The sequence below is a fragment of the Palaemon carinicauda genome, chromosome 35 (assembly GCF_036898095.1).
Source record: "Palaemon carinicauda isolate YSFRI2023 chromosome 35, ASM3689809v2, whole genome shotgun sequence".
NCBI classification, from domain to species: Eukaryota; Metazoa; Arthropoda; class Malacostraca; order Decapoda; family Palaemonidae; genus Palaemon; species Palaemon carinicauda.
Window position 1 is genome coordinate 66,286,076 of NC_090759.1, and position 27,831 is coordinate 66,313,906.

Genomic DNA, 27,831 nt, shown 5'->3' on the forward strand with positions numbered 1-27,831 from the left:
GTGTGTGTGTGTGTGTGTGTGTGTGTGTGTGTGTGTGTGTGTGTGTGTGTGTGTGTAGGCAAACGGGAAAATGAACTGTAACCAGAGAGAAGGATCCAATGTAGTACTGTCTGACCAGTCAAAATACCCCACAACTCTAAGAGAATCTTTTAATGTAGAGTACGAAATTATATCAAAACGCACAATTTAGCTTAACATACAGGGTAGTAGGTAGCATCGTAGATAATAAAGAATAATATTCCGATGAAGCCTATTGAATATCGAGAATCTAGATAATATCATAAGGTTATGGAAGAACATCTAGGGATTGTTGAAGAATATACGTACTTAGGACAGACAGTAAAGGTTTCCCCAGGGCATAGACCCATAGATATATCTATATCTATCTATCTATCTATCTATATATATATATATATATATATATATATATATATATATATATATATATATATATATATATATATATATATATATATATATATATACATATATATATATATATAAAGCTTGGGATGGAGAGCTTTCGGTAAACAAAATTAGACAATGAAATGTAAATTGCTACTTTCTCAAAAAAGAAAATTATTTAATTAGATGGCCTTACTTGTGCATCAGAAACTTGTAGCCTTAATAAAGCCTTATAATATAAGCTAGTTACATCTCAAATATCTATGGAAAGAATAATGATGGTAATAACACTAAGAGACAGAAAAGAGCCAATTAACGTGAAGGCACGAGAGCAAACCAATGTATAGAGGGTATTATTCTAACATCCACGAAAAAGAAATAGAATAGATGGACAAGAAGAATAACGGAATGGGTCTAGAGATTATAAAAGAATCAAGGAAGGAAGAAAATACGATGGATTGACGAGCTAAGAAAATTTATGGGCATAGAAAGATAATTTTAAGGAATGCCATTTGTCCTATTATTATCATTATTACAAGCTACGCCACAACCCTAGTTGGAAAAGCAGAAGGCTATAAGCCAAAGGGCTCCAACAGGGAAAAAATAGCCCAGGAGGAAAGGAAACAAGAGAAATTATGTACAATTGATAATGAAATATTTTAAGAACAGTAACATTAAATAAGACCTATCTTATATAAACCATAAAAAACAAGGGCAAGAGAAATAAGATAAAATAGTGTACCCCCAAGTAAGAGAACTCTATCACAAGACTGAAAGACCATGGTACAGAGGCTATGGCACTACCCAATTACAACAAAATGAACATTAATGTTAATATCCCATCTCGTAAATCGATCTTTTGAAAGAATGCGCTGGATTAGCATAACGTATAACTAAGTTAAGTAAACGTGTACATCGCGCAAGCAGTCTGAGCAACGTTTGTTTAGTGTTATTGATACGTATCGTTAACTGTAGTTGAAAATTAGAAACTATTCCATTATTATAGGCCACATAGAGAAAGAATAAAACTTAAATTAATTTAATAGTGAGTTTCAATGCAAATTATCAAGAAAATATTGTATATTATATATACATCTATTTACTTTTCTGAAATAACCGCACCCGTTTGTCATCGTTTTCTACTTCTGCCATCAAAACAATCTTAACAAACAAGCGAGGTCAGGATATTTTGATAAAACTGTTTATGTGCCTAGGGAAAATAATGGTAACGAAACCAAATTTTCAAGAACTGAAATATTCTCGAACATCTGGTGGCACTGAAAAAGGAAATATCAACTTGAGAGGTAATCATAGTTACTTTTTTACTTTTAAATAAGTTTGGTTCTTCCGATGCCTAGGCTACTGGTAGCAGACTTAAGTCCGAATAAAAACCACCTTTATTATTATTATAAATCACCTAGGTACATATATGATACTTTAATTTATAGCCAAATACATGAACCATATATTTTTCCTACTCGCTATATTTTATGCGTTTATGACCATGATTATTTGGGCAAACCACCGGTTCATGAGTTTTTTTAACACCCTTATATAAAGACAATTATTGGGGACCCCAATGGGAAACCGGGATTTTATTGGGTGTGGAAATGTCATAAACGAGTGATTTACAGCAATACTAATGGTGAGAATTATAAAATAAGCACAAGCTAACCAGTTTGGAAAATATATGGATCATGTAAGTGGCTGAAAATAGGCCAAACATCATTATTCAACACTTGAGATTTGTAAAAGGGTACAGAACCAAACAACCCAAACTAATCTAACCTAGTAGTTCCCAGGTCACAACTCCTAGCCTGGGGCAAGCCCCCAGACCCAGACCCCCTTCCCAGGTCACAACCCCTAGCCGGGGCAAACCCCCGGACCCCCTTCCCAGGTCACAAACCAAAACAAAATCAAAATTCACTAATAAATTTGGTATTATTGTACTGTACTAAAGGGCAATATAACCTAGGAAAAAACTATTTTTTTCTGTAGAAAAAATTCCGCTCTTCGAAAATGACACTTGTTCCCGTCGCAAATGAATAGTTTCAGAAATATATATATATATATATATATATATATATATATATATATATGTATATATATATATACAGTGAACCCTCGTTTATCGCGGTAGATAGGTTCCAGTCGCGGCCGCGATAGGTGAAAATCCGCGAAGTAGTGACACCATATTTACCTATTTATTCAACATGTATATTCAGACTTTTAAAACCTTCCCTTGTACGTAGTACTGTTAACAAACTACCCTTTAATGTACAGAACACTTAATGCATGTACTACAGTACCCTAAACTAAAACAGGCACAAATATTAAAGGTGATTTTGTATCATGCATTTCCTAAACATGCTAAAAAGCACGATAAAAAATGGCAACCAATGTTTTGTTTACATTTATCTCTGATCATAATGTAGAAACAAACTGGAGGTAGAGCTTTGCTTATTACCCAGACATATTTCCCATACTTTTCCCTTAGAACTACATCACATCTTCCTACTTTAGATATATATATATATATATATATATATATATATATATATATATATATATATATATATATATATATGTGTGTGTGTGTGTGTGTATATATATATATATATATATGTATATATATATATATATATATATATATATATATATATATATATATATATATATATATATATATATATATATATATATATTACTGTATATATATGGGTTATGGAAAAAATCCGCGAAGTGGTGAATCCGCGATGGTCGAACCGCGAAGTAGCGAGGGTTCACTGTATATATATATATATATATATATATATATATATATATATATATATATATATATATATATATATATATATATATATATATCTATATCCTACGATAATGGGGACCCCCAGTGGGAACTCAGGGTTTTGGGTGTGGAAAACATACTGGGGAAACGGTATATAATGGTAAAACAAGCCTTTTCTTCTCTATACATTACCTTCTTGGATTTATAATAAACGGAGGACAAGACAAAACAGTATAATTGGATAAACTTTGGAGGCGCCGTTGCAAAGGCTATGTCTCGTGAAAAAATACGGTAATATTGAGCTGCGGCAACGTTAGCGTAAGATGCTAACATTAGCAGTGTTTTTCATTTTTTTTTTGTCATTCTACTTGTCAGTTGTAGTCGCTCTCGTTCGTTTGTTTTTACACAGCAGGTTTCGACCTTCTGCGCTAAAACCCGCGCATAGGCTCCTCCTCCACCAATAGGATTTCTTCTTCTCTAGCCGTGAAATATGTTAGTTTTAGTATTTTGTTAGCGTGCGCAGCTCAACATTACCGCTTGCCAGTGCGTACGGGCTTGATGTTTTATTTTCCTGCGAGCGCAAGCGAGCCAGTGGTGGGACAAGAACCATTATATAAAGTGTTGCTAATTTTATGAACTTCTAGGTTAGGTTAGGTGGGTTTGTTAGGTTTTGTACCTTTTTATATATTCTGTAAAGGGTATATGGAAAAACGCTTTAAAATACACATGCTATTATCGTAGCATTGCTAACGTTAGCAATGACATCGTAACGTTGATAACGCTGTATAACATTGGTAACTTTGCTAACGCTAGCGTTCACAGTACATACGTGAGTGAAGTGACACGGAATTTGAACAAGTCATTATATTTAAACATTTTAACAGAATATATATAACAAAAAACATTATATTTAACAATTTTAACAGAAAATATATGTTTTCCTTTAGAAAATAACGTGATTTAACTGGTTTTCACCTTCATTTCATCCATAATAACAGCAACCAGTTCGGCTAATTAAAGTTAGTCGAATTGGTTGTTCTGTTTGTTTGCATTTGAAATGAAGGTCAAATTTGGTCAAAATAGGTCATTTACTGCAGGAAAACATTTATTTTCTGTTCGAAATGAGAATCTGTAATACAGTAAAACTTTACCATAAATTCTTCCTTTAAGTTTGGGAGGTTGAAGGCTGAGAGTCTTCCGTTGACAAAGGAAGAACTGTCACTGACCCTGTTGTAGACATAGACATATATGTAGATGGGTGGGGGTACAGTTTGGCAGCTTCAAGCAGGAAAAAATGTAGGCCCTCGGACCTCTTGTGCTGGAAAAATAAGCACACTTTAGTTTGCTAATCATTGAGAAACGAAACTGAACATTAAAATACGTTTTTTCCGTTACTGGAATACAAACCACACTATTTAATAGGGGTATTACTTTCGGCGTAGCTAAAATGACGGGCCATTAATTTTTAATGAGGGTTTACTACCCACACCGCTAGTTAAGGGGGGTAAGGGAGGGTAGCTTGCTACTCCCTCCCCCCCCCCCTCTCACACACCTGTGCTTGAGCTCACTTTGCTCTTGGCTCGGATGGTAGTCGGACGTGTCCGCTTTCATCCTCGCCGTCATTTGGCAGCCATTTAATGCTTTTTTGCTTTTTCTTTTCTAGTTTTGTGTGTGAAGTTGGCCTCTGCGAATATGCGCACCTGCCCTGGGTTTCCCGACCGCCCCTGTGGAACATTCATGTCGGCGGTCGAGACCGATCCTCACGCCCTTTGCCCTTCCTGTAGGGGCCAACGGTGTGATAGCAATAACAGGTGTAGTGAGAGTAGGGAGTGGTCTACCTTCCAGTGGGAGAGGTTTTCGCGACGACTGAAGAAGTCCAAACGGGATATTTCTCCTTTGAAGGTTTCTTTGAAAGGAGAAAAACCCAAGGCCTCTTCTTCCGTTGCCCAAACCTCCTCTGAAGCTCCCACTCGATCGGTCTCTTTCGAGAGACCTTCTACTGGTAGCGTAGACCGATGTACTGTTTACCAAACACGGGGCTCGAGAGATGACGTTGCTTCCCCTAGCGAAGCAGCTCCACCTCTCCCCCCGGGGGAGGATATGTCACTAATCCCCCTTTTTCAACTTTGGTCCTCCTTGGGGATTGAGGGTTCGCCCTCCAAGAAGGTTTTACTTGACTACATCCGATTGGGTGCAGCTGTCAAGCAACCACCATCACCGACAGAGGTTGATCCTCTGTCTCTTGTCGACATTGTGGTGTCAGAGGTATCCAATGCGGTATCACCCATCACCTCTGCCTCTTCAAACCCTATGGTAGCTGACGGCTTAGTTTCTCCCGTTCCTGTTCAACCAACGAGGGAGAAACTAAGTCCAACAGTCTCTCCTGCTAGTGTTTCTTCCCCTCGGGGGAGTTCACTTACAGAGACTCCTCTTCGGAGGACTGCAGAAGGTCAGCTCGCTGACACTAAGGCCCCCAGAGGGCGCATTCGTCGGAAGGCTCGCCTTCCTCTTCGCCAGAGAGGCCTTCCTTCACTTGCGGTGAGGAGGCGCCTCTTCGGTTCAACATCTTCGGTGCAGTCCTCCGCAGAGGAGCCTCAACATCGATCACCGATCACTGTTCCTTCATTGGTCCTGGACCTTTCTGCAGATCATTCGCGATCTCCTTCGGTGGAAGGTTGTCCTTTTAAAGGACACGTCGACCTTCCACCCGACAGACCTGCCGACCTGCCGTCACCGTTCTTATATAAACCTAATAAGGTTTCATCTGAGCACGCTAAGGCGCGCCAACCAGATACGCGCTATGCGCCAACGAAACCTGACGAACACGCTATAGTAGCTCGTCAGGCCCCGTCAACAAACCCTAACACAGGGCATCAAGGGCGTATGCGCCAACACGCACATCCGTCCCAACAGGAGCCCATCTCTTCTACGCGCCATGCACACACTCATACACATATGCGCCCACTTTCTCCTGCGCGCCAGGCCTTGCCTGAGCCTAAGCATACACGCCCATGCCCAGCTGCGTGCAAACCCTCACCTGCGCGCAAACCCTCACCTGCGCGCCATTAACCTCCCGCGTGCCAGCGCTCTCCCACGCTCCAGCGCTCTCCCACGCTCCAGTGCTCTCCCACGCTCCAGCGCTCTCCCACGCGCCAGCGCTTTCCTACTTGCCAGTGATCTCCTGCGCGCTTGCGCTCTCCCGCGCCTCAGCGCTCACGCCCAGCAGTTATTTCTCCTGCGCACCCATGATCTACTGATCTGGGTGCTACTGGGAAGTCAGCTAGAGTGACTTCTCCCACGTTCCAGCTCTTGCCATCACGTTTGTGCTCTCCATCGCCCGCACTCGCCCCCACATTCTGGCTCGCGCCCATGCGCTAGGGGTCTTTCTCCTGCGCACGGGCGCGCGGCCTACGACTGGTACAGGCAAATGCAAACTCTCCCGTGCACTCAACGCCTTGATCCTGCGAGTCCGCGTGAATACTCTCCTGCGCTTGCGCCAACAGTCTCCCGCACGCGCTCCTGTGCTCCCACAGTCTTCCGCGCGCCCACTCGCACGCCCGCAGTCTCCCGCGCGCCCGCGCGCATCAGCAGTTTCCTGTGCGCGACTCCTGGTATTCTCCCTCACGCGAGCACCATTACTCTCCCTCGCACGATCGTCAATATCCTCCCGCACGCATTGTGCGAGAAGGGAAACATCTAGAGGGGTCCAGGATCCTAAATCCTTTTCAGGCGAACCCACCAATGATGAGAACTCCTCCCAGGGATCCTTCAATTCCTGTCCCTTCAAGGGGTATGTCTGACAGCCCTTCTGTCAGCTAACAGCCCTGGTTCGGTGCACTGATCAGAGCCGTAACGCAGGCGTTCAAGCCTGTCTTCTCTGAATTGGGGCATAGATCCTTGGCTGCTTCTACCCCTTTGAAGGGAAAGGACACAGTCTTGGACTGTGTCTTTGGTACTCAGAAACCCTCCAAGACCAGTGCAGCACTGCCCTGGTCTCGGGGTTAAGAGTACGATGGACAAGATCTCTCTACAGCTCTCCGAGATGTCCTCCTACAACCGTTCCAGTGTCACCAACAAGCTCCTTCCATTTCCTCACATACAGCAGAGGAGGTACTTTGAGATCCTTAAGGAACCTTGTTTAGCTCTTCCTTTTCACCACTCGCTGGAAGAGCTTACCAGGGGAGTCCCTCTTGAGAGATTCTCCAACTGGCAGGTCTCATTCTCGGCAACCGAGATCCTTAACCAGGAGAAAGTTACGAAGTATGCTATGCAAGCCACTTGTGGCTCGACATCTGGTTGGGGACCTTAGGTATCCTGATACGTTCTGAGGATTTCTCCAAAGAACGTAGCAGGAAAACTATGGAGACTTTTCTTCTCTCAGGTACTCGCACGATCGATTTTCTGGCCCACCAAGTCTCGAACTTGTGGGCAAATACCATTCTGAAACGTCGGGATGCAGTAGCTGAGAGATTCCATCAGAAGGTCCCTAGCACCGAGATCAATAGGCTCAGACATTCTTCTCTAGAGGGATCCATCTTGTTTGAGCCTAAGGATGTGGAACATACCACTGAGAGGTGGAGGAAGTCTCATCAAGACTCCCTCCTTCATAGGGCTTTAACACCTAAGCCCTATAAGCCTCCAGCACCACAGCAGTCCCGTCCAATCAAGACTGCTAAAACGACGACAGCAGCGAAGACCGTAGTGTCTAATCCCTTTCCTGTCAAAGGAAGGAAAGACAAAAAGTGCTCCAGGGGAGGCAAGAATCCTAGAGGGAGCAGCCATGGCCACAAACGCTAGGATAGGCAGTCCCCCTGCATGTCCACCAGTGGGGGGATGCCTACAAAGTTGCTCTAACAGGTGGAAGCAACTCGGGGCCGATTCCTGGACAATCTCCCTGATCAGTCTAGGATATTGCATCCCGTTCATAACATCTCTACCTCCCCTAACGACAAATCCAGTGTCATTGAGCTCCCTTGCCATGGGATCGGCAAGTGGGCAAGCTCTTCGGGCAGAAGTCCAGACCCTGTTTAAGAAGGGCGGTCTCCAAGAGGTCCTCGACGAATCTCCAGGCTTCTTCAGTCGACTCTTTCTTGTAAAGAAGGCGTCTGGAGGCTGGAGACCAGTCATCGACCTCTCAGCTCTGAACAAGTTTGTCAAACAAACTTTGTTCAGCATGGAGACGGCAGACACGGTCAGACTAGCAGTAAGACCGCAAGACTTCATGTATACACTGGACCTAAAGGACGTATACTTCCAGATCCCAGTCCATCCATCTTCAAGGAAGTACAGTACTTAAGATTCACCCTAGACAACAGAAAGTACCAGTTCCAGGTGCTGTGCTTCGGTCTCTCCACAGCACCACAAGTTTTCACCTGAGTGTTCACCCTAATATCATCTTGGGCACACAGGATTGGCATCTGTCTCCTCTGTTATCTGGACGACTGGTTAATCTTAGCAGACTTGGTGTCATCCCTTCTTCAACTCCGAGACAAACGTCTGAGACTTTGCCAAGATCTGGGGAGTATGGTAAATCTCGAGAAGTCCTCACTGCTTCCCACTCAAAGACTGGTATACCTAGGCATGATTATGGACACCAATCTCCACAAAGCCTTCCCCTCAGACGACAGGATAGCAAGGCTGAGGAAGGTCGCAAGACCTTTTCTCATACAAGAAGAACTTCCAGCCCAATTGTGGTTACGTCTCCTCGTCATCTTTCATCGCTGGCCCGTCTAGTTCCCAATGGTTGCCTCAGGATGAGATCCCTCCAGTGGCGACTCAAGTCCCGGTGGAATCAAGGGTACGATTCCCCGGACATCCAGATCCCCATGGGACCTGCGGAACTGACGGATCTCCAATGGTGGGTGGCGGATGAGAACCTACGAAAAGGAGTGGATCTTCTCGTCCTCCCCCCGGATTTGATGCTGTTTTCGGACGCTTCAAAAACAGGGTGGTGGCCCCACATGCTGCACCACATGACCTCAGGTCTCTGGTCAGAGTCAGAAAAGTACCTCCATATAAATCTCCTAGAGATGAAGGCCGTCTTTCTGGCCCTTCAACAGTTCCAACAGTACTTGGCAAGTCACTCTGTGGTGGTGATGAGCGACAACACCACAGTAGTGGCCTACATCAACAAACAAGGAGGTACTTTTTCGCAGCAATTATCCCATCTAGCAGTAGAGATACTGAGATGGGCCGAAGTCCACTCGATACCACTATCGGCACGCTTCATTCTGGGCAAAAGGAATATGTTGCCGACAATCTGAGCAGAGCTTCTCAGATAGTGAGTACCGAGTGGTCTTTGGATCATCTAGTAGCCAACAAAGTCCTGACTTTACTGGGGTTCTCCGACTGTGTAACTTTTTGCAACGGCCCTGAACTTCAGGCTCCCACTGTACTGTTCCTCAGTCCCAGACCCCAAGGTTCTCTGGCAAGATGCTTGCCAACAGCGGTCGGACAACATCGACGTTTACTCCTTTCCCCTCTTCTGTCTGATGAGGAGGGTACTCAACAAAACCAGAACATCGGTCAATCTTTCAATGACCCTTATAGCTCCGCTATGGCATCATGCCGAATTGCTGCAACTCTTAACGGAGCTAGCAAGAAAACTCCCTCCACGACACAATCTACTCAAACAACCACATCCAACATCTTCCACAAAGCCGTAGGTTCACTATGACTTCACACCTGGAGACTATCCAGCATCTCCTCTCTGAGAGAGGATTTTCACAACAAATTGCTGTCAGGATGTCTGGACACCTGCGAAAGTCTTCGGCAGCAGTCTCCCAGGCAAAGTGGAAAGTCGTCTGTGGTTGGTTTTGTGGAAGGGGTATCTCTCCACTCGATGCCACTATTCCAACAATAGTGGAGTTCCTCGTGTATTTGCGGGAAGAAATGCGCCTTTCAGTCTCGGCAGTGAAAGGCTATCGCTCAGCCTTAAGTCTAGCCTTCAGACTGAAAGGAATGGACATTTCTTCATCGCTAGAACTTTCCCTACTCATACATAGTTATGAACTTACCTGCCCTCAGTCGGAAGTGAGACCTCCCCCATGGAACGTGGTTCGAGTTCTCAGGTCTCTTAAGAAACCTCCCTATGAACCATTACGCCAGGCATCAGATCGCCACCTAACCTGGAAGACAGTATTCCTGCTAGCTTTGGCCTCGGTCAAGCGAGTCAGTGAACTTCATGGTCTCTCGTATGACATCGCCCATTCAAGGGGATGGGGGGAGGTAACGTTCAGCTTCATCCCTGAGTTTATTGCTAAGACTCAGAATCCTGGAGTGGCGGATCCTCGATTTGACTCCTTCCGGATTTCTAGTCTCCGTACTGTAACAGATGACCCAGACCATCTCCTACTATGCCCAGTAAGGAGCTTGAGGCTGTACCTCAAAAGAACAGCTGCAGCCCGTCCTCATGTGCCAGCTCTATTCGTCAGCACAGGCAGGACTAAGAGGAGGGTCACCAAGAACACCATCTCTGCATGGATTCGTAGGGTCATTGACCTGGCCTTGAATCTAGACCCTCCTCCATCACGTCGCCCTAGAGCACATGATGTCAGGGGCATAGCTACGTCCCTGGCCTTCAAAAGAAATTTTCCAGTGACGCAGGTTCTTCAAGCGGGGGTGTGGAAACGTCAAATAACATTCATATCCCACTACCTGTAAGACGTGACCCACAGGAGACTCGATACGTTTGCTATCGGCCCTGTGGTGGCTGCACAACAGCTGGTTTAAAACCTCAAGCTCCATATTGGACAAGTAGCAGAAGGTTGAGGACATTGTTACCCAGTTTTAGTCTGCATGAATGAAAAGGATTGACTGGCCCTTATTCTTTTCTTCGTCATCCCCTCTCTTGGGGAAAGCAGCATCCTGGGTTCTCTGCATAGCTGACCTCAAACCACTGCAGGTAAACCATGCTCCCTTGTGTTCCTAGCATTAAGATTAATACTGTTACGTCCCCATACCCTAACGAGGTGGTATTGGGAGAGTCCTAGTCTACAAGTTTCCATCTAAAGAACTTCAGAACAACTTCCTAGGACGAGTCACACTTCTTCATACCTTCACACACAGCTTGCGTAGGCCACAGTCCTTGCATAGCAAGGTTCTAGCGAGGTCCAGGGACTCCTTATTTCTTGGGTGCTTACACACTCAAATAATGAGCCCCAGGCAAAGCCAAAAGCCAGACTGGCTGGGACGTCCACCCTTCCTAATGGGTGAGTTACCCCTATTAAATACAGTAGCGTGGTTTGTATTCCAGTTACGGAACAAATGACAAATTCGTAGATAATTTGTATTTTTCCTAACTATACAAACTTTAGCTATTCAACCAAACTTGTCCGCCAGCCCTGTCCCCCTTGAAGTCCTACCTCCAAGCAAAGTGAGCTCAAGCACAGGTGTGTGAAGGGTGGGGTAGCAAGTTTCCCTCCCCTTCCCCCGCTTACTAGCAGTGTGGGTAGTAAACCCTCGTTAAAAATTAATGGCTCGTCATTTCAGCTACGCCAAAAGTAATACCCCTATTAAATAGCTAAGGTTTGTATAGTTAGGAAAAATACAAATTATCTACGAATTTGTCATATTATAATAATTTTTACCTGGCAGATGAAGACATAACGAGATAGATATTGAATGAAATATTCTTATTGCATTCTGCCACAGAGAATGTAACTCTTGATATCCCGCCAACGCCTTTTGATGTTTTGAGTATGTGCACCTGTCTTGGGATCCACAAAATTTTGTGAATGATTTACAGTGAGGTGCACATACCCCGAAGTGGCGAGATCTTTGTATCCTTTCCATGAATCACTGTGGATTACGCTCCCCGCCTTGATATAACGTTGCATATAGGGCACAAGGGTCTCGGCATTTCTTGGTTGGTCCACCAAAGGGACCACAAACTTTTTTTTTGCTCTCCCGCTCCATGTCACCGAACACCCACATACCTGACAAAGGCCTACCTCTTGTTATATTACGACCTCCCAAACTTGGATTCATCCACTTCGACGACAATGCCAGGCCTACCAATAGCCGACAAGTTCTGGCAGTAATTTTCTGTGACTTCCGAACAATAAGACCTCCAGTTAATCAAAGTTTGTAATGTCCAGCCAAGGTTATAGGTGACATTGCCGTGCAACAAAGACCTTTCAGGGAAATGATTCACGGACAGCAGTATTTCCCCGGCCACCTTTTTGCACCTCATAAAAATTTTATTTTGAGTATACTCCAGCTTCTCTAATAATCTATACTATGCAAAGGACGCTGGATTGTATTTATGCTGGAACAAATATGCTTTAGGGGTTGATGAAATACTACCACTAACATGGAAAGCGTACTGGAAATAAATAGCCATAATATAATGTATGGACCAGTATTCAATATAATTAAAGCAGCAATAAATGTTAAAAAATATAAAAAATTGAGTGAGCAAGAGACTTTTTGTATCACCAAGGTATGCAGCAACACGCTCATCACCTAAATGATTCCCACAGGTTCCAAGATGCACTCCTACAGTGTGTGCACCCAGAATGGAGTATAGTTGGGAAACTTATTTGAGAGGAATTCTTACACCTGTGAGAGCTAGAGCGGGCGCTTCCAACTGTATTCATTGACCTGCAGGGCTGTCCAGTTACCTTGCTGACTATGGAGGTGGGACCTTCGTCCTTGAACCCGTCATGATTCAAGATCATCCGAGTATGTTCTTCTGCCAACAGTTATTAATTGTCCCCGATTGAATTTGTCGACCTTATGCCCTCTCTCCATTCGCAATCAAAAAGTTCTTGGTAAGGAAGCCTTCACCCTCCTTTGGAATAGAATATATTCCATTCAGATCATGAGATCCCTAACACCTCAGGGGGTAGGAGGTTTTCAGCTAACCCCTTTCTCCTTTTCTCGGAGGGCTCAAGCCTCAGAGAAAGTAGGATCTTCAGTCAGGACCAAAAAACAGATCTCGCAGACCAGAAGGGATTCTTAAGCGTCCAGGGAGATCTGATTCTAAAAGGTGTACTGTGAGCAGCTCCTCTCGTCCTCGATCTTCTCAAAGGGGAGAGTAGCGTGAGGCATATTTGTTTCTTTATCCTGCCCCACAACGGTTGGGTCACTCTCTCCAAGGGAGAGATATCCTTACCTCTGGAACGTCTGTGTGGGCTTGAACGCACATGTTCGATTATCGCAAACGAGCGATATCAAGTGGGCTCTTGTGAAGGACCTGTTTTCCCAGATTCACAGAGTAGAGCTGATGAAGAAGCGGTCTGGAGCACAACTTCACATCATATACTCTTTAGTTGATGCTTTTGGAACAGGAAAACTGCTATATGACCATCTATTCATACCTTGAGTTCCACAAGTAGATATTCGAGGAACAGAACACCCTTCATGGAAGATTTACGATGACTTGTCAAAGGTGTTGTCTTTCTCTTTTGTATGGGTTGAAGCTCCATCATTAGAGAAATTCTAGAAATTAAGAATTACTTTATGCTCTTCTTGAGAACAAGAGTTCGCAAGTCTCGTGGCCTCCCCTCTTTCTCCACAACCTCCCTTAACTCCTCCATTGATCCAAGACAGAATTTGTCTTCCCTGGTGGCTCCTACATATTCCCATGCAAACAGGAGAAGGAATCAGACCTGCTGTAACCCCGAGGAGGACAATAAAACTTCCACAAAGGCATCTTGATAGTACCAGGAACTGGGATGAATAATAAGTGGAACAGGAGAGATTGCCAAAGATTGGAATCGCCCTCTGAAGGAGACCAAAAGATCCTGTTCGCCTGGCGTGATCCTCATACTTTTCTCATCCTCAAGCACATAGTCAGCCGGCTGACTTAATTCACAGTGCCTGTCAGAAGGAACAGAGCTACTGGCCTTCCTTTACTCCAATTGGACAATTAGTCCTGGAAGATCGATCGATAGGATTTGCTCCCCATGGGAGAGGCAGTGATGCCCAATCCTTCCTCGACGACAAAGAAAGAGACAGCGAGATGTCACACTACTTGACTTGCCCCTCAGCTGATCGCAATCACCTGTTAAAACAATATCAGCTCGTGATCGCAGATTATTTAGCGATTATGCGCTCTTAGAGGAGCTCCATCTCAGCAGCTCACGCTTCCATTAGTGTGATAACTAGATATGCTACTAGGTGTTAGCGTTCTCTTATGAGAGCACCATTACACTTATGTTATTGCAAGCCACAGCTGTATCTGCTCAGCTTGCGATTGATCGCAAAATTTTTTGCCACTCCCGATTGATCGTACACCCTCTCACCTACTTGGTAGAGTGCTCTCCAAGGGGAGCACCTCCACTAACACTTCCTTTTTAAAATTTTGGACTTACCAGGTCGGGTGCCATCATAGAGCAGTCACATACTGGTGCTCTCATATATATTTATACACAACCGCCCTATTTAAAGGTTTAAAGGCCGCTCCTAAATGGCAGAGGCAAGGGGCAGTGACATTGCCCTAGCAAGCAGGACTATCCCTTAGAGACTGACCATACCATATATGCTCAGCACCAAAGCCCCTCTCTCCACCCAAACTAGGACCAGGGAGGGCCTGGTAATGGGTGCTGATGACTCAGCAGATAGACCTATAGGCTCTCCAAAACCTCCCATCCCTAGCTTACAAGGATGGTAAAATTGCAGACAATAAAGGAACTACAGTAACAAGTTTGAGCTGGACTCGAACCCCAGTCCGGCGATCACCAGTCAAGGACGTTTCCAATAGGCCACTATAACCCTACTGTATTTATACTCAACCTCCTTCTCTCATAGACTTGCATGCTTAAGGTTTTTTTGGCAATCTCCCAGTTACTCCCGGATATACTTGGAACAGAGAAGAAGGATTGTTGCTAAACACAGGGGAAGTGATGGTTGCCCAGGCTCCGGTAAGTCGATGCTATTGTTGAGAAGACGTCTGGAATCTGGAGGCCAGTCATAGACCTCTTAACTCTGAACTATTGTTCTGCAAACCTCATTCAGGAGGAAGACTCCAAGCACAGTCAGGCAAGTGATCAAGCCATTAGGCTTCATGATGAAGAGCGACTTGAAGGGGCATATTTCCAGATTCCAAGCTAGCTTGCTGCCAGGAAGTACTGCCATGTGTCATAAGTGATCAGAGCGTACGAAGGCAAAGTTCTTTGTTTTGTTCACTCAACAGCTCTGCAAGTTTCAACAGAGTAATGATCTTCAGTCCATACCAAAAAGTACCAAAAAGCAAGGCTCCCCCCATTTTAGAAAAGGATTCTTTAGTATCCTGGGTTTTGAATACTCAGGATCCTAGAAGGGTTACTGTGATCAGCCTGTCTTGTTCTCAATCCCCTCTAAGGAGAAAGGAGCGTGGAATGTATTTATCTTTCGACCACTCCTTAAACCGGCCGGGTACGGTGTCGTAAAGGCTAGACATTGCTTCCGACGTGGACGCTTTCGCTTCTGATGGTGCCCTTCCTCAGCCCTCCATATCTAAGCCCCATGACACCAAGGAGATCGAGTTAGTCCACATTTTTGCAGGTGTTACCTGCATGCGCCGAGTGAATGGTCTGAGAGAGGTCCCTTGCTCTCTTCCTAAGGGAAGGAAAGCAGCCATTGGCAGACTGCCATGCACCCTGGGGCACCTGACCGAGTCTTAAACTTTTGTGGTCAATTCTGGCCCTCGAAGCCCTAGACAGGGTCAATGAGCAAGTCTATTATTATTACAAGCTAAGCTACAACCCTAGTTGGAAAAGCAGGATGCTATAAGCCCAAGGCCTCCAACAGGGAAAAATAGCCCAGTGAGGAAAGAAAACGAGGAAATAAATAAACTACTAGAGAAGTATTGAACTATCAAAATAAAATATTTTAAGAATAGTTATAACATTGAATTAGATATTTTATATATAAACCATAAAAACTTAAAAAAAATAAGAGGAAGAGAAACAAGATAGAATAGTGTGCCCGAATGTACCCTCAAGCGAGAGAATACCCCAAGAAAGTGGAAGACCATGGTACAGAGGCTATGGCACTACCCAAGAATAGAGAACTGGTTTGATTTTGGAGTGTCCTCCTAGAGGAGCTGCTTACCATAGCTAAAGAGTCTCTTCCACCCCTACCAAGAGGAAAGTAGCTACGGAACAACTACCCTGTACAGCGCAGTAGTTAACCCCTTGGGCAAAGAAGAATTGTTTTATTATCTCAGTGTTGTCAGGTGTATGAGGACAGGAAAATGTGTAAGGAGTATGTCAGACTATTCAGTGTATGTGTAGGCAAAGGAAAAAAAGGAAAAATTAGCCATAACCAGATAGAAGGAGCCAATGTAGTATTGTCTGGCCAGTCAAAGGATCCAATACCTCTCTAGCTGTAGTATCTCAACGGGTGGCTGGTGCCCTGGCAAACCTACTACCTACTAGGATTCTCTAAGGGCAGGTAAATACTACAATTTGATTCCTCCAGCCTTTCCTCGTAGAAAGTGTTACCTTGCTCAGGAGGCTTCTCCCTCACCTTTACCTCTCAACCCCGCAATTTCCTTTGTGACTCCAAGCATGACAGCGGACCGTCTAGCAGAGACAGAGGCCATGAACTTAGAGAGCACAACGATGGGCACCCTTCAGGCCTCTTCATTGATCAACCACTGGTCCAGTACAGTGGGCTTTTTGGCTGACAATGAGGACTTAATGGACCCTGACAAACGGAAAGCGTATAAGAATGTTGTCTTGGCAGGAGCCAGAGCAGTCAAATTTTTTACCAATCACTCCGCCAACCAGTGGGCGAACTGGATCTTGAAGAGACATGATGCCGTGGCCTCCTGGTTTCTCAAACAGACTGGCTTGGGAAAGATCTTGAATCCCTGCAACGTGCAATGGGTCAGTAAACATAAGTGTCCTCTGTTCCTGGCAGAGGAAGTAAAGGCACTAGCTGATGAATTTAGGAAGGTGAGTTAGGACTTGCTTTTGCATGGAGTGGTGTCCTTTCGGCTACCACGGTCCTCTACTTGTAGCTGCTCAAAATCATCACTTTTTTTCAGACAGGCACACAAGACTGCCCCTATGAAGGACCCTCATCCCGCACCTTCCAACTTAAGGGCAGAAAGGTCAAGGGTACAACTGACGCGAGAGACAGAAACAAGGTCAGCAATTATGCTACGGGTGGCAGTCCTCTTACGAGGCCACCTGTGGGAGGATGCCTGCATCCCTGATGGATGAAGTGGCAGTATCATGGGACGGAAAAGTTGACTGTGGACATTTTTCTGTCCGGGTACCATCTCCCGTTCATCAACTCTCCTCCTCCTCTGATTCGACCACCAGTGACGTCATCATTCTACTGCCATGTATCTGCGAAGGACTTAGCCCTTCAGGCAGAAATGTAGGCCATGTTGGAGAAGGTTGCCCTTCAAAAGGTTGATGACGGCTCCCCAGGCTTCTTCAGTTGACTTTTTAATAGTCAACTCTTTCTTGTAGAGAAGGAATCTGAAGACTGGAGACCAATCCTAGACCTCTCAGCCCTGAACGAGTTTGTTCTACAAGCCTCGTTCAAGAGGGAGATTCCAAGCACAGTCTAGCAGGCGATCAGGCCATTAGACTTCATAATGATGATCGTCTTAAATGATGCATACTTCTAGATCCCATTCCAAGCCTACTCCAGAAAGTACCTTTTACTCGTCATAGCAAGCAGAGTGCACTAATTCAAAGTTCATTGCTTTGGTCTCTCAACAGCTCCCCAAATTGAGGGAGTGAAACAGGACGACCATCTTCTCAACCAAAACAAGCTTCTTTCGTTCTGTCACTATCTGGGGATTGTGGTGAATTGAGAAAAGTTGATTCTAGTGCCCAAACAAAGACTAATCTAGCTAGGTATGGACATCGACACAATTGTAGGAAGGTCTTCCAAACTCAGGACAGACTGTTACGCTTTTGAGAGGTGGCTCTCCCTTTCCTGCAACAGCCCCATCTGCCAACACAGCTGTGGCAGAAGTTGCTGGGACACCTAGCCTCCCTGGAATGTCTCATTCTAAACGGTCTTCTCAACCTGCTGTCTCTTCAATGAAAGCTGCAAAGACTTTGGTCACAAGGCAGTGACCCTCCTCTAACATTAGTTCAAATAGGTTTGAATCCTTTTCAATATCATTACTGAAGGACACAATCCATAATCCTGACCACTTGCTTCTTGCTTCTGTGTCATGTAAGGGCATTGAGATAAGGTACTGTAGGACACACTTACAGAGTCTCTTCGTCAACACAGGAATACCATCCCCTTCTGGCTTTGCGAAATCATCAATAGACCCTACAGAGAAGAAGGGAAAGAACCATTGGCCTAAGTCCCTCCTAAAGCTCGTGAAATCAGAGCGGTTGGTGCAACTTTAGGCTTCAGAAAGTACCATTCAGTAGCCCAGGTGTTGAAGGCAGGCATCTAGAAGAGACAGACCACTTCCACGGCACACTAATTTTTGGAATTAACCCTATGGGTCCTTGGATACAATTTCCAAAGGCCTGTGGTAGTTGTCCAGCAAGTTGCTTAGCAAACCTCACTCCTTCCAGGACACCAAAGCATCATGTCTAAGATGGCGTTTACATCATAATTTCAAGGGTTTAACCCTGGATAGGTACGGTCCTCGGACACCCCTTTAAGGGTATACTCGGACGCGAACGACCCCGACGCCAAAAAAAATTCTTGAAAAATCAGTTTTTGCAGTAACCTCCTTTTTTCTTTTGCCAAAAAAAACTTCAATGAATGCTTAAAACAACTGTAAAGATAAATACTACTCATCTGCAGAAAAACTATTTATTATAAATATTTTAAAAAATTAAGTAGAAAAAAAAAAAGACCTGACATAAAAATTCATAAAAAAAAAGTTTATACATATATACACAAATCCTTTTAGGAATTGATTCTTGAATGTTTAGGACACATCTTGATGTATTTTGGATGAAGTCAGACCCATGGAGGTGAAGATCTGAAATGAGAAAAAAAGGGTAACTTTTTTTGGCCAAAAAAAAATTGTCCAAATTTCATGAATTTTTTTGGGTACCCAAATGAAATAGGAAGTGGCTAATTTTTTTAGGGAATAAACATATGTTATCCTAAAATAGAAATATGTAAAAAAATCTTCATTATTTTGTAAATTACATTTATATCAGGGGCCATATCTAAAGGTAATTTTTTGAGTACTTGGAAATTTCGTAAAAAAATACATATATTTAATATATAATATGATATTTATGCAGGTAAAAATATACCAAAATATCACAAATTCTATAGGGAACAAGAATATATATAGATAGGGCAGCTTACGCTTCGGATATGTCCACAAAATGGCCGCCAACCACACTGACTCAGACTCCCTAATCTGCCACTTGAAATGTAGGAAGGGTATGTCAATTTCAAGGTGTTATTTACTAATCTAATTATTATTGGATATGCATAAAAATTGTATGGTGGGTTGCTGGATAATTGTCGATTATTTTACGACTATAAAATTAAAATTCTGACCCAAAAAAATTTTTTTGAAGGGAAATAAAATCGAAAAAAAAAATGTAAAACAATATTTTAGCTAAAAAAATTTGATGATATTCAATCAAAAAAAAAGTAAACAAAATTTTCCGACAAATAAACATCTAGTGGAATCATTACTCTGTGATAGTTCCTTAGTACGTAGTAATTTTGAAAGAATTGGGAAAAAACGAAAAAATGGCAATCACCGGAAAATCGAACACATACCTATATATATACGCCATATCTGGCTAAAAAAAAGATAGGCATGGGTAGCCAGATCATCTAGAAACACTTTCCAACACTATAAAAATATGTTTTGCGACACTACTTGCCAATTCCTTACGGTAACATGACTAAGCAAAAAAATGCAAAACAAATAAAAAGGGGCACTCGTGGAAAAATGGCCATTCTAATATACGGCATTTCAGAAAAAAAAAATTTCAGCCACGTGCTAGGCAAACCATCAAGGCATATTTTCCGACAAATAAACATATAAATGAAATATTACTCTGTGATAGTTCCTTAGTACGTAGTAATTTTGAAAGAAATGGGGAAAAACGAAAAAATGGCAATCACAGGAAAATCGAACACATACTTATATATACGCCATATCTGGCTAAAAAAAAAATAGGCATGGGTAGCCAGATCATCTAGAAACACTTTCCAACACTATAAAAATATAAGTTTTGCGACACTACTTGCCAATTCCTTACGGTAACATGACTAAGCAAAAAAATGCAAAACAAATAAAAAGGGGCACTCGCGGAAAAATGCCCATCATTCTAATATACGGCATCTCAGATAAAAAAAAAGACATGCACGTGTTAGCCCAACCATCAAGGCACACTTTCTAACACATAAACATGAAAAAAAAATCAATAATATACGGCAATTCCTTACAACGTAGTAAATTTTTACAAATATTGAAAAAAAAACAGAAATTGGCAACCGCAGTTAAATACCCAATATACCAATAACTACGTCGTATCTGACAAAAACAAAATCACGCATGGGTAGCCAGATCATCTAGACACACTTTCCAACATTAAAAAAGCAAAAGTTTTACGACACTATTTCGCAATATCTTACGGAAAAATGACTTGGCAAAAAAATTAAAAAAAATTAAAAAGGGACACTCGCGGTAAAATGCCCGACATTCTAATATACGACATCTCAGATAAAAAAAAAGACATGCACGTGTTAGCCCAACCATCAAGGCACACTTTCTAACACATAAACATGAAAAAAAAAATCAATAATATACGGCAATTCCTTACTACGTAGTATTTTTACAAATATTGAAAAAAAAACAGAAATTGGTAACCGCAGTTAAATACCCAATATACCAATAACTACGTCGTATCTGACAAAAACAAAGTCATGCATGGGTAGCCAGATCATCTAGACACACTTTCCAACACTAAACAAGCAAAAGTTTTACGACACTATTTGGCAATATCTTACGGAAAAATGACTTGGCAAAAAAATGAAAAAAAATGAAAAAAGGGCACTCGCGGTAAAATGGTCCTCGTGGTGATGAACGACATTTTAACTAAAAAAAAAAACATGCACATGGTAGCCAAACAATCCACCAAGACTTTCCACAACTGATAACCTATACAAGTTGCACCATTCTACGACAATTTCATAATACGTAATAACTTTGATAATTATGCAAACTACCTCAGAAGGGTAAACTCGGACGCGAACGACCCCGACGCGTCTCAGAAATCGGGGAAGGAGTACAGCTACAGCAATGCACATCTGGACACTACTAGAGCGTGTAGGGGAGACACCTCCTGCAGGTCGATCACCCACAAATTCAGTCACAGGGGTGAGTCACGTGAGAAAAACCTGTTTTTTTTTTACGCTCGGGGTCGCAAACGACCCACCGTACCTATCCAGGGTTAAGAGTGAGAATAATTGGCCTCCTATTTTTCCCCATCTTCCCTCTCTTGGGATCAGCCAGTGATATGTTATGTAGTTGGAACGAACACTGATTCAGGTGAGGACACTAGTGACAGGCAGTTATTTTACTCAACAGCAAAATTGTAGAATCCCCTCTCTCCTTTTTTGGGGGGAGTGTGTCAGTTAAGGCAAACCCACTACTTTTATTAGTCATTAACAGGAGCATTGTACTCACTGGAGATAGGTTCTTGTATGAAAAACTCCTGGGCCTTGATGCTGTAGGTCATTCAACCCTGGGTCACATGATGCAAGGATCCTTTTTACCAGACTGAGCATTGCAATCCCGGGTTGCTAGTTTGGGTGCTAATCATATGTATGTATGGTCAGTCTCCAGGGCATTGTCCTGTTTAATAGGGCAATGTCACTGTCCCTAGCCTCTGCCATTCATGAGAGCCCTTTAAACCTATAAACCTCCTGTAGCCAAAATCTACCCTTATTAAAAGACTTAGGTATATATAGCTAGGAAAAATACAAATTACTTTTAAAATTTGTGATTTTATTTGCTTTTGTATAGTTTTTGGAAATTCACATTTGCTTAAAACCACCTAGTAGAAATTAAATAGGGAAAAGTAAGAAGTTTTGTGAATTAAGGTTATCTTATCGGTGACCTGATCACCCAGTGTATCCCAGTTATTCTAGTGTTAACTGTTTATTTGAGGTGTGGGAATATGTTGAGGTTTCAGGAATATATACTGTAGTCTAGTTAGCACCGTAAATGGGATTTCGTGCGGAATTTTGTACCCCGTAATCGATAGTGAAACAAGCCTAAGGGTTATTGGCTTGCAAATCAAGCTACCACAAAACTCAAAGGTTCTGCAAATAAAGTACTGTATATTGTATAAAAAAAGAAGATTTTCTACCATATATCTTTTACTCAGTTTGGAAAATTTAGAGCTTACAGTTTAGAAGCGAATGGCAATTTTTTCTTTATTCTTAATATTTATAAATAAATTTCTTTTATGTATGTCATAGTTAGTCGCATGCCTATTTGTTACTATTGAAAATATGTAAATTTACAATTTTTTTTTTTTTCAGCTGTGTTGTTACCAGTAAAATATTAATGGCATCTGACGAAATGATGGAATCTGTAATGAAGTGCTCCCTCTTCGCTGTAGTCAAGACATTTATTGGTTTCTTCACACATCAGTAAATGCTACCAAGTTTCTTTTGTAAAATACTATGAGTTGTAGTACATTACTGTATTAATTCACATTTTCTTTTGTTAGTGTAATTTTGCTGATTCTTTAGACAGTTGCCTTAGTTAGAAACTAAGAGTTTGTAAAGCCACTACAATTCATTTAAAAAAAGCAAAAACTGTATCCAAAATGTCACGAGATAGCAGGCGCAAAAGGTCTCGCAGTCGCTCGCGTACTCCCGATCGTAGGAGGTCTCGTTCAAGGGATAGGGAAAGAGATCAGAGGCGATCTCGCAGATCTAGATCAAGAGATCGCCACAGATCTCGAAGTAGAGATAGGCGGAGGTCGAGGTCTCGTGATAGGCGTTCTCGATCTAGGGACAGATCGAGATCACGAGACAGAGATCGTGATAGGAGATCCAGGTCACGTGATAGGGACCGAAAGAGAAGCAGAAGCAGATCCCGAGACAGAGATAGGGATCGCAAGAGGAGTAAGAGAAGTAAGTCAAAGTCACCAGCAAGAGCAAAGGCTGTCCCTGTCCCTGTTCAGCACATAGAACCTGCGGCTCCAGAACCTACTGAAGATGAAGAAACTGGTTTGGACTTTGATCCTTCAAAAATAGACAAGGAAGAAGCAGAAAAACGTTTGGAAGCAGAGATGCAAAAACGAAGAGAACGTATTGAGAAGTGGCGAGCAGAAAAGAAAAAGAAGGAAGTTGAAATTGCCAAAAAGGAAGCAGAAAAGGGTACCTTAGGAGCAAATGTTCCAAAGGTTTCTATGAAAACTTGGAGTTTAGAAGATGATGAGGAAGAGGATGAGGGTGACAGCAAAGATAATGAAGCAAAAGGTGACCAGGAAGATGAAGTAGATCCTTTGGATGCTTTTATGTCAGGTATCCAGGAAGAAGTAAGAAAAATCAATAGGGGAAGTATATCTCATTCAACAAAACCTATCCCCGGTACAGTTGAAAATAAAGTTGGTGTTGCAAAGAAACCTGTTATTATTATGGGTATGGCCAAAAAAGTTGATGCTAAAAAGAAAGGAGAACTTATGGAACAGAACCAGGATGCTTTGGAATATTCTTCAGAGGAAGAGGGTGAAGATCTAAAAGATGCCATGGCAAGCATAAACTCAAAGGGACGAAAAGACTTGGTGAAAATTGATCATTCCTCTATTCAGTATGTTCCTTTCAGAAAGGACTTTTATGTAGAAGTACCTGAAATTGCCAACATGACCAAGGAGGAAGTTGAAATTTACAGATCAGAAATGGAAGGAATCAAAATAAAGGGTCAGGGATGTCCAAAACCAATAAGAACATGGGCTCAATGTGGAGTCAGTAAAAAAATTTTGGACATTTTGAAAAAAAATGGATATGAAAAACCTACACCTATTCAAGTCCAGGCTATCCCAGCTATCATGAAGGGTCGGGATGTCATAGGCATTGCCAAAACAGGCTCTGGTAAAACTCTAGCCTTCTTGTTACCGATGTTCCGTCACGTTGTTGATCAGCCACCCCTGGAAGATACTGATGGCCCTATTGCAATTATTATGACACCAACTCGGGAACTATGTATGCAGATTGGCAAGGAATGTAAGAAGTTTGCCAAAAATAGTCCCAGAGTCTGTTGTGTGTATGGTGGGACTGGTATATCAGAACAGATTGCGGAACTGAAACGTGGAGCTGAAATTATTGTTTGTACTCCAGGAAGGATGATTGATATGTTAGCAGCCAACAATGGGCGAGTCACCAACTTGCGCAGGGTCACTTATGTGGTGTTGGATGAGGCTGACCGAATGTTTGACTTGGGATTTGAACCTCAGGTTATGAGGATAATTGAAAATGTGCAGCCAGGACGTCAGACAGTCATGTTTTCGGCAACATTTCCACGTCAGGTAGAGGCACTTGCAAAAAAGATCCTTACAAAGCCCATCGAGATTATGGTTGGAGGTCGTTCTATTGTTTGTAAAGACGTTACACAAGAAGTGATTCTTCTTGATGAGGACCAGAAATTCCTGAAGTTGCTTGAAGTTCTCGGTCAGTTTTATGAGAGAGGTCAGATCATAATATTTGTAGATAAGCAGGAAAGTGCAGATACCCTCTTTAAAGATTTACTGAGCCATTCTTACAGAGCGTTGGTTTTACACGGAGGAGTTGATCAGATAGATAGGGATAGTACTATTGCTGATTTCAAGTCAGGGAGAGTTCCTATACTTGTTGCTACGTCTGTTGCTGCCAGAGGGTTAGATGTCAAGCAGCTGATTCTTGTGGTTAATTTTGATTGCCCTAATCATTATGAGGATTATGTGCATCGTTGTGGTCGTACAGGGAGAGCAGGAAACAAGGGATGGGCTTATACTTTTGTTTCATTTGACCAGCCTCGGTACAGCGGAGAAGTGATCCGTGCCATGGAGTTATCAGAATCACCAGTACCAGCAGATTTACAGAAATTCTATGATGACTACAAACAAAAGATGGAAGGTGAAGGCAAAAAGGTTAAAACTGGGGGAGGCTTTCATGGTAAAGGTTACAAGTTTGACGAGACTGAAGCCAACTTCGCTTCGGAGAAGAAAAAGTTTGAAAAAGCTGCTCTTGGCCTGGCGGATTCAGATGATGAAGATATTGAGCAAGATATTGACCAACAAATTGAGAGTATGTTGAACACCAAGCGCATTGTGAAGGAGATCAAAGTCACTCCTGTTGTCTCGACAGCCAAAGAAGATGCCACTAGAGGATTGAACCTCACTAGTGGTTCTGCATCTGACAAGCTAGAGTTGGCCCGTCGATTGGCCCAGAGAATTAATCTCCAGCACAATATTGGAAAGGAAGCAAAGGGTGCAACTCAACAAGCAGCAGAATCAATCCTCAAAGGAGATGCTTCTATTCAGCCTACTATTTCGGCCAAAACAGTGGCAGAGCAAATGGCGCAGAAGCTTAACAATAAGTTGAACTACCAGCCCAGAGATGATCATGAGGATGAAGAGGAGAATCCAGAGGAAACTCAACACAAGTATGAAGAGGAGCTCGAGATAAATGATTTCCCTCAACAGGCCAGGTGGCGAGTGACCAGCAAAGAGGCATTGGCACAGATATCAGAGTATTCTGAAGCTGGCATAACAGTCCGAGGTACTTTCTGTCCTGCAGGAAAAAGTCCACCAGAAGGGGAACGAAAACTTTTCTTGGCTATCGAGTCTACTTCGGAATTAGCGGTGTCCAAAGCTAAAGCTGAAATAATTCGTTTGATTAGAGAAGAGCTGGTGAAGCTTGGAACTAGTGCTGGTCCAATTAAGGCTCAAGGACGTTATAAGGTCATATAGTTAACTAGTGTTACTTTCTCTCTGAAGTTCATTCTAAGTGGTTTTTCTAGTAACTACTGTAATTTATTTGATGGTCTTTTTAGTAATAATAAGTCAGAATTAAAGAGCATATATATACATATATATACATATATGAATTCACATAATGTTATGTGAATCTGATAAAGGTTTTTGTATTTTCGAAAATATTTTCTTTGCAATCATTATAAACTCAGGTATCTGAGAAGACTGTTAGCAATATTTTCGTAGCTCTGTGTATTAGACATTCATTAAAATTCCATGGAATGTAATACAGTTATAAATTTCCTGTCTTCCTTATTTTTAAGTTTTCAAATTGCAATTTATGATTTTAAAATTAATTATGGCGAATGTTATGCTTTAGGAGTCATATGAGGTTGTTTATAAGGGACATGGGTGAAGGGGTTGAGTACAGTGCTGGAACAGGAAATAACCAAATGTTCACTCTTTAGCTGGGAACTGCCCAGTTTTGTTGATTAGGTCCACCGACATATTTTAATGAGCCTTACTGAAGTTCTATGCTATCCCCCTACAGGTGACGATATCCACTCCCCCTAAATGAATATTAAGAATATCTACAGCTCTCCATCGGTTAGATAGTTGCCCTGTATAGCATTCTCCAACTACACAGCTACCACCTAACTAGGTGGATGCTCTGTTAACGCAGGGATTCCCTTGTTCATGTCTCTCATTTCAGATGGGTTGCATAACCAAGGCAAACGTACTCTGATCAGTTCTTCCAGTCAGTTGTAGAATGTACTTCCAATTTCCGGAAGAGCACATTGTTCTGACACTAAATACAAACCCTTTCGCTATTTACAGGGATTATACTTTCAGTGAAGCTAGAAGACTAGGCATAAGTCTTTTTTTGTAAGTTTTAGTAAGGTGTAACTATCCTACTGCTAGTTTGCGGGGGATAGGGGTTAGCCGGCTACCCCACTCACACACCTGTGTTGTCTTGTCACTTTTTACTTTTGGCTTGGTTAGAGTAGACGTTCGTTTCTCTCCTCCAAACATTTATACAGTACTGGCCTTTGATTTTTCTTATGTTTTTACTTAATTGTGTTTTTATATATACAGTATTTAAACATTCATGCAGTGACCTGGCTTTCGCCGCAGGGTAGTTGTCCTCGTGTGAATACTCCCTCTCCATTCGTATGTTTATGTTGCTCGCTCCCTGTGAGTTTGTTGAAGGGAAGTACACAGAGCTTGCACATCTTTGCTGAGGATGCCGCACTCTCTTGTTCTGTTAGCAGCCTACAGAGGGAGCACTGTACATAGTCTCAAGCATGTTCCTGTGCCCCTTGGGGAACACCTTTTCAGTCCGCGGGTTAGGTTGTTCTCTCAAGTGGTTTTTCTTTAGCTAATTAGTTTTAAATAAAATTGTTTTAATCTAACTTTCTACATTAACGGCACCGCACTCCTTCATTCTGTGATGGCACCCGGCAGAGGGAGTGCATTGTCTTCAGCATGTTCTTGTACCTCTCGAAGGACACCTTTCCTGTCTGTGGGTTAAGTTCTGAGGGTTTTTTCTCTTAATTCTTTTTTGTTTTTCCACAGCGCTAGCAACGCTTTACTGTACTTCTTCACTTTACTAAGTCAACCGACGTAAGGATTGCAAAGTCGGATGTTCCTGTTCCTGGGTAAGTTGTTGCTCCTGTCTTCTTTGCCTGCGCCAGTTCATTATCATCATACAGACGACGGTCTCTCCTGTACGTGAGTTCTGGCCTCGGAGTTCTTCGGGGGAACTCAGGA

The 27,831-nt window shown here is 42.6% G+C and overlaps 1 protein-coding gene across 1 annotated transcript; it reads left to right on the plus strand.

Moving 5' to 3' along the window:
* Positions 1–1,529: 1,529 nt before the first annotated feature.
* Positions 1,530–26,348, plus strand: Prp5 (pre-mRNA processing factor 5). Its single transcript, XM_068359202.1, has 2 exons — positions 1,530–1,709; positions 22,643–26,348. The coding sequence occupies exon 2, from the start codon at positions 22,933–22,935 to the stop codon at positions 26,056–26,058; it is 3,126 nt and encodes a 1,041-aa protein (XP_068215303.1). The 5' UTR covers positions 1,530–1,709; positions 22,643–22,932; the 3' UTR covers positions 26,059–26,348.
* The last annotated feature ends 1,483 nt before the right edge of the window (positions 26,349–27,831 follow it).

Coding starts and splice junctions, on each gene's coding strand:
- Prp5 (XM_068359202.1), top strand. CDS start 22,933: ATGTCACGAGATAGCAGGCGCAAAAGGTCTCGCAGTCGCTCGCGTACT.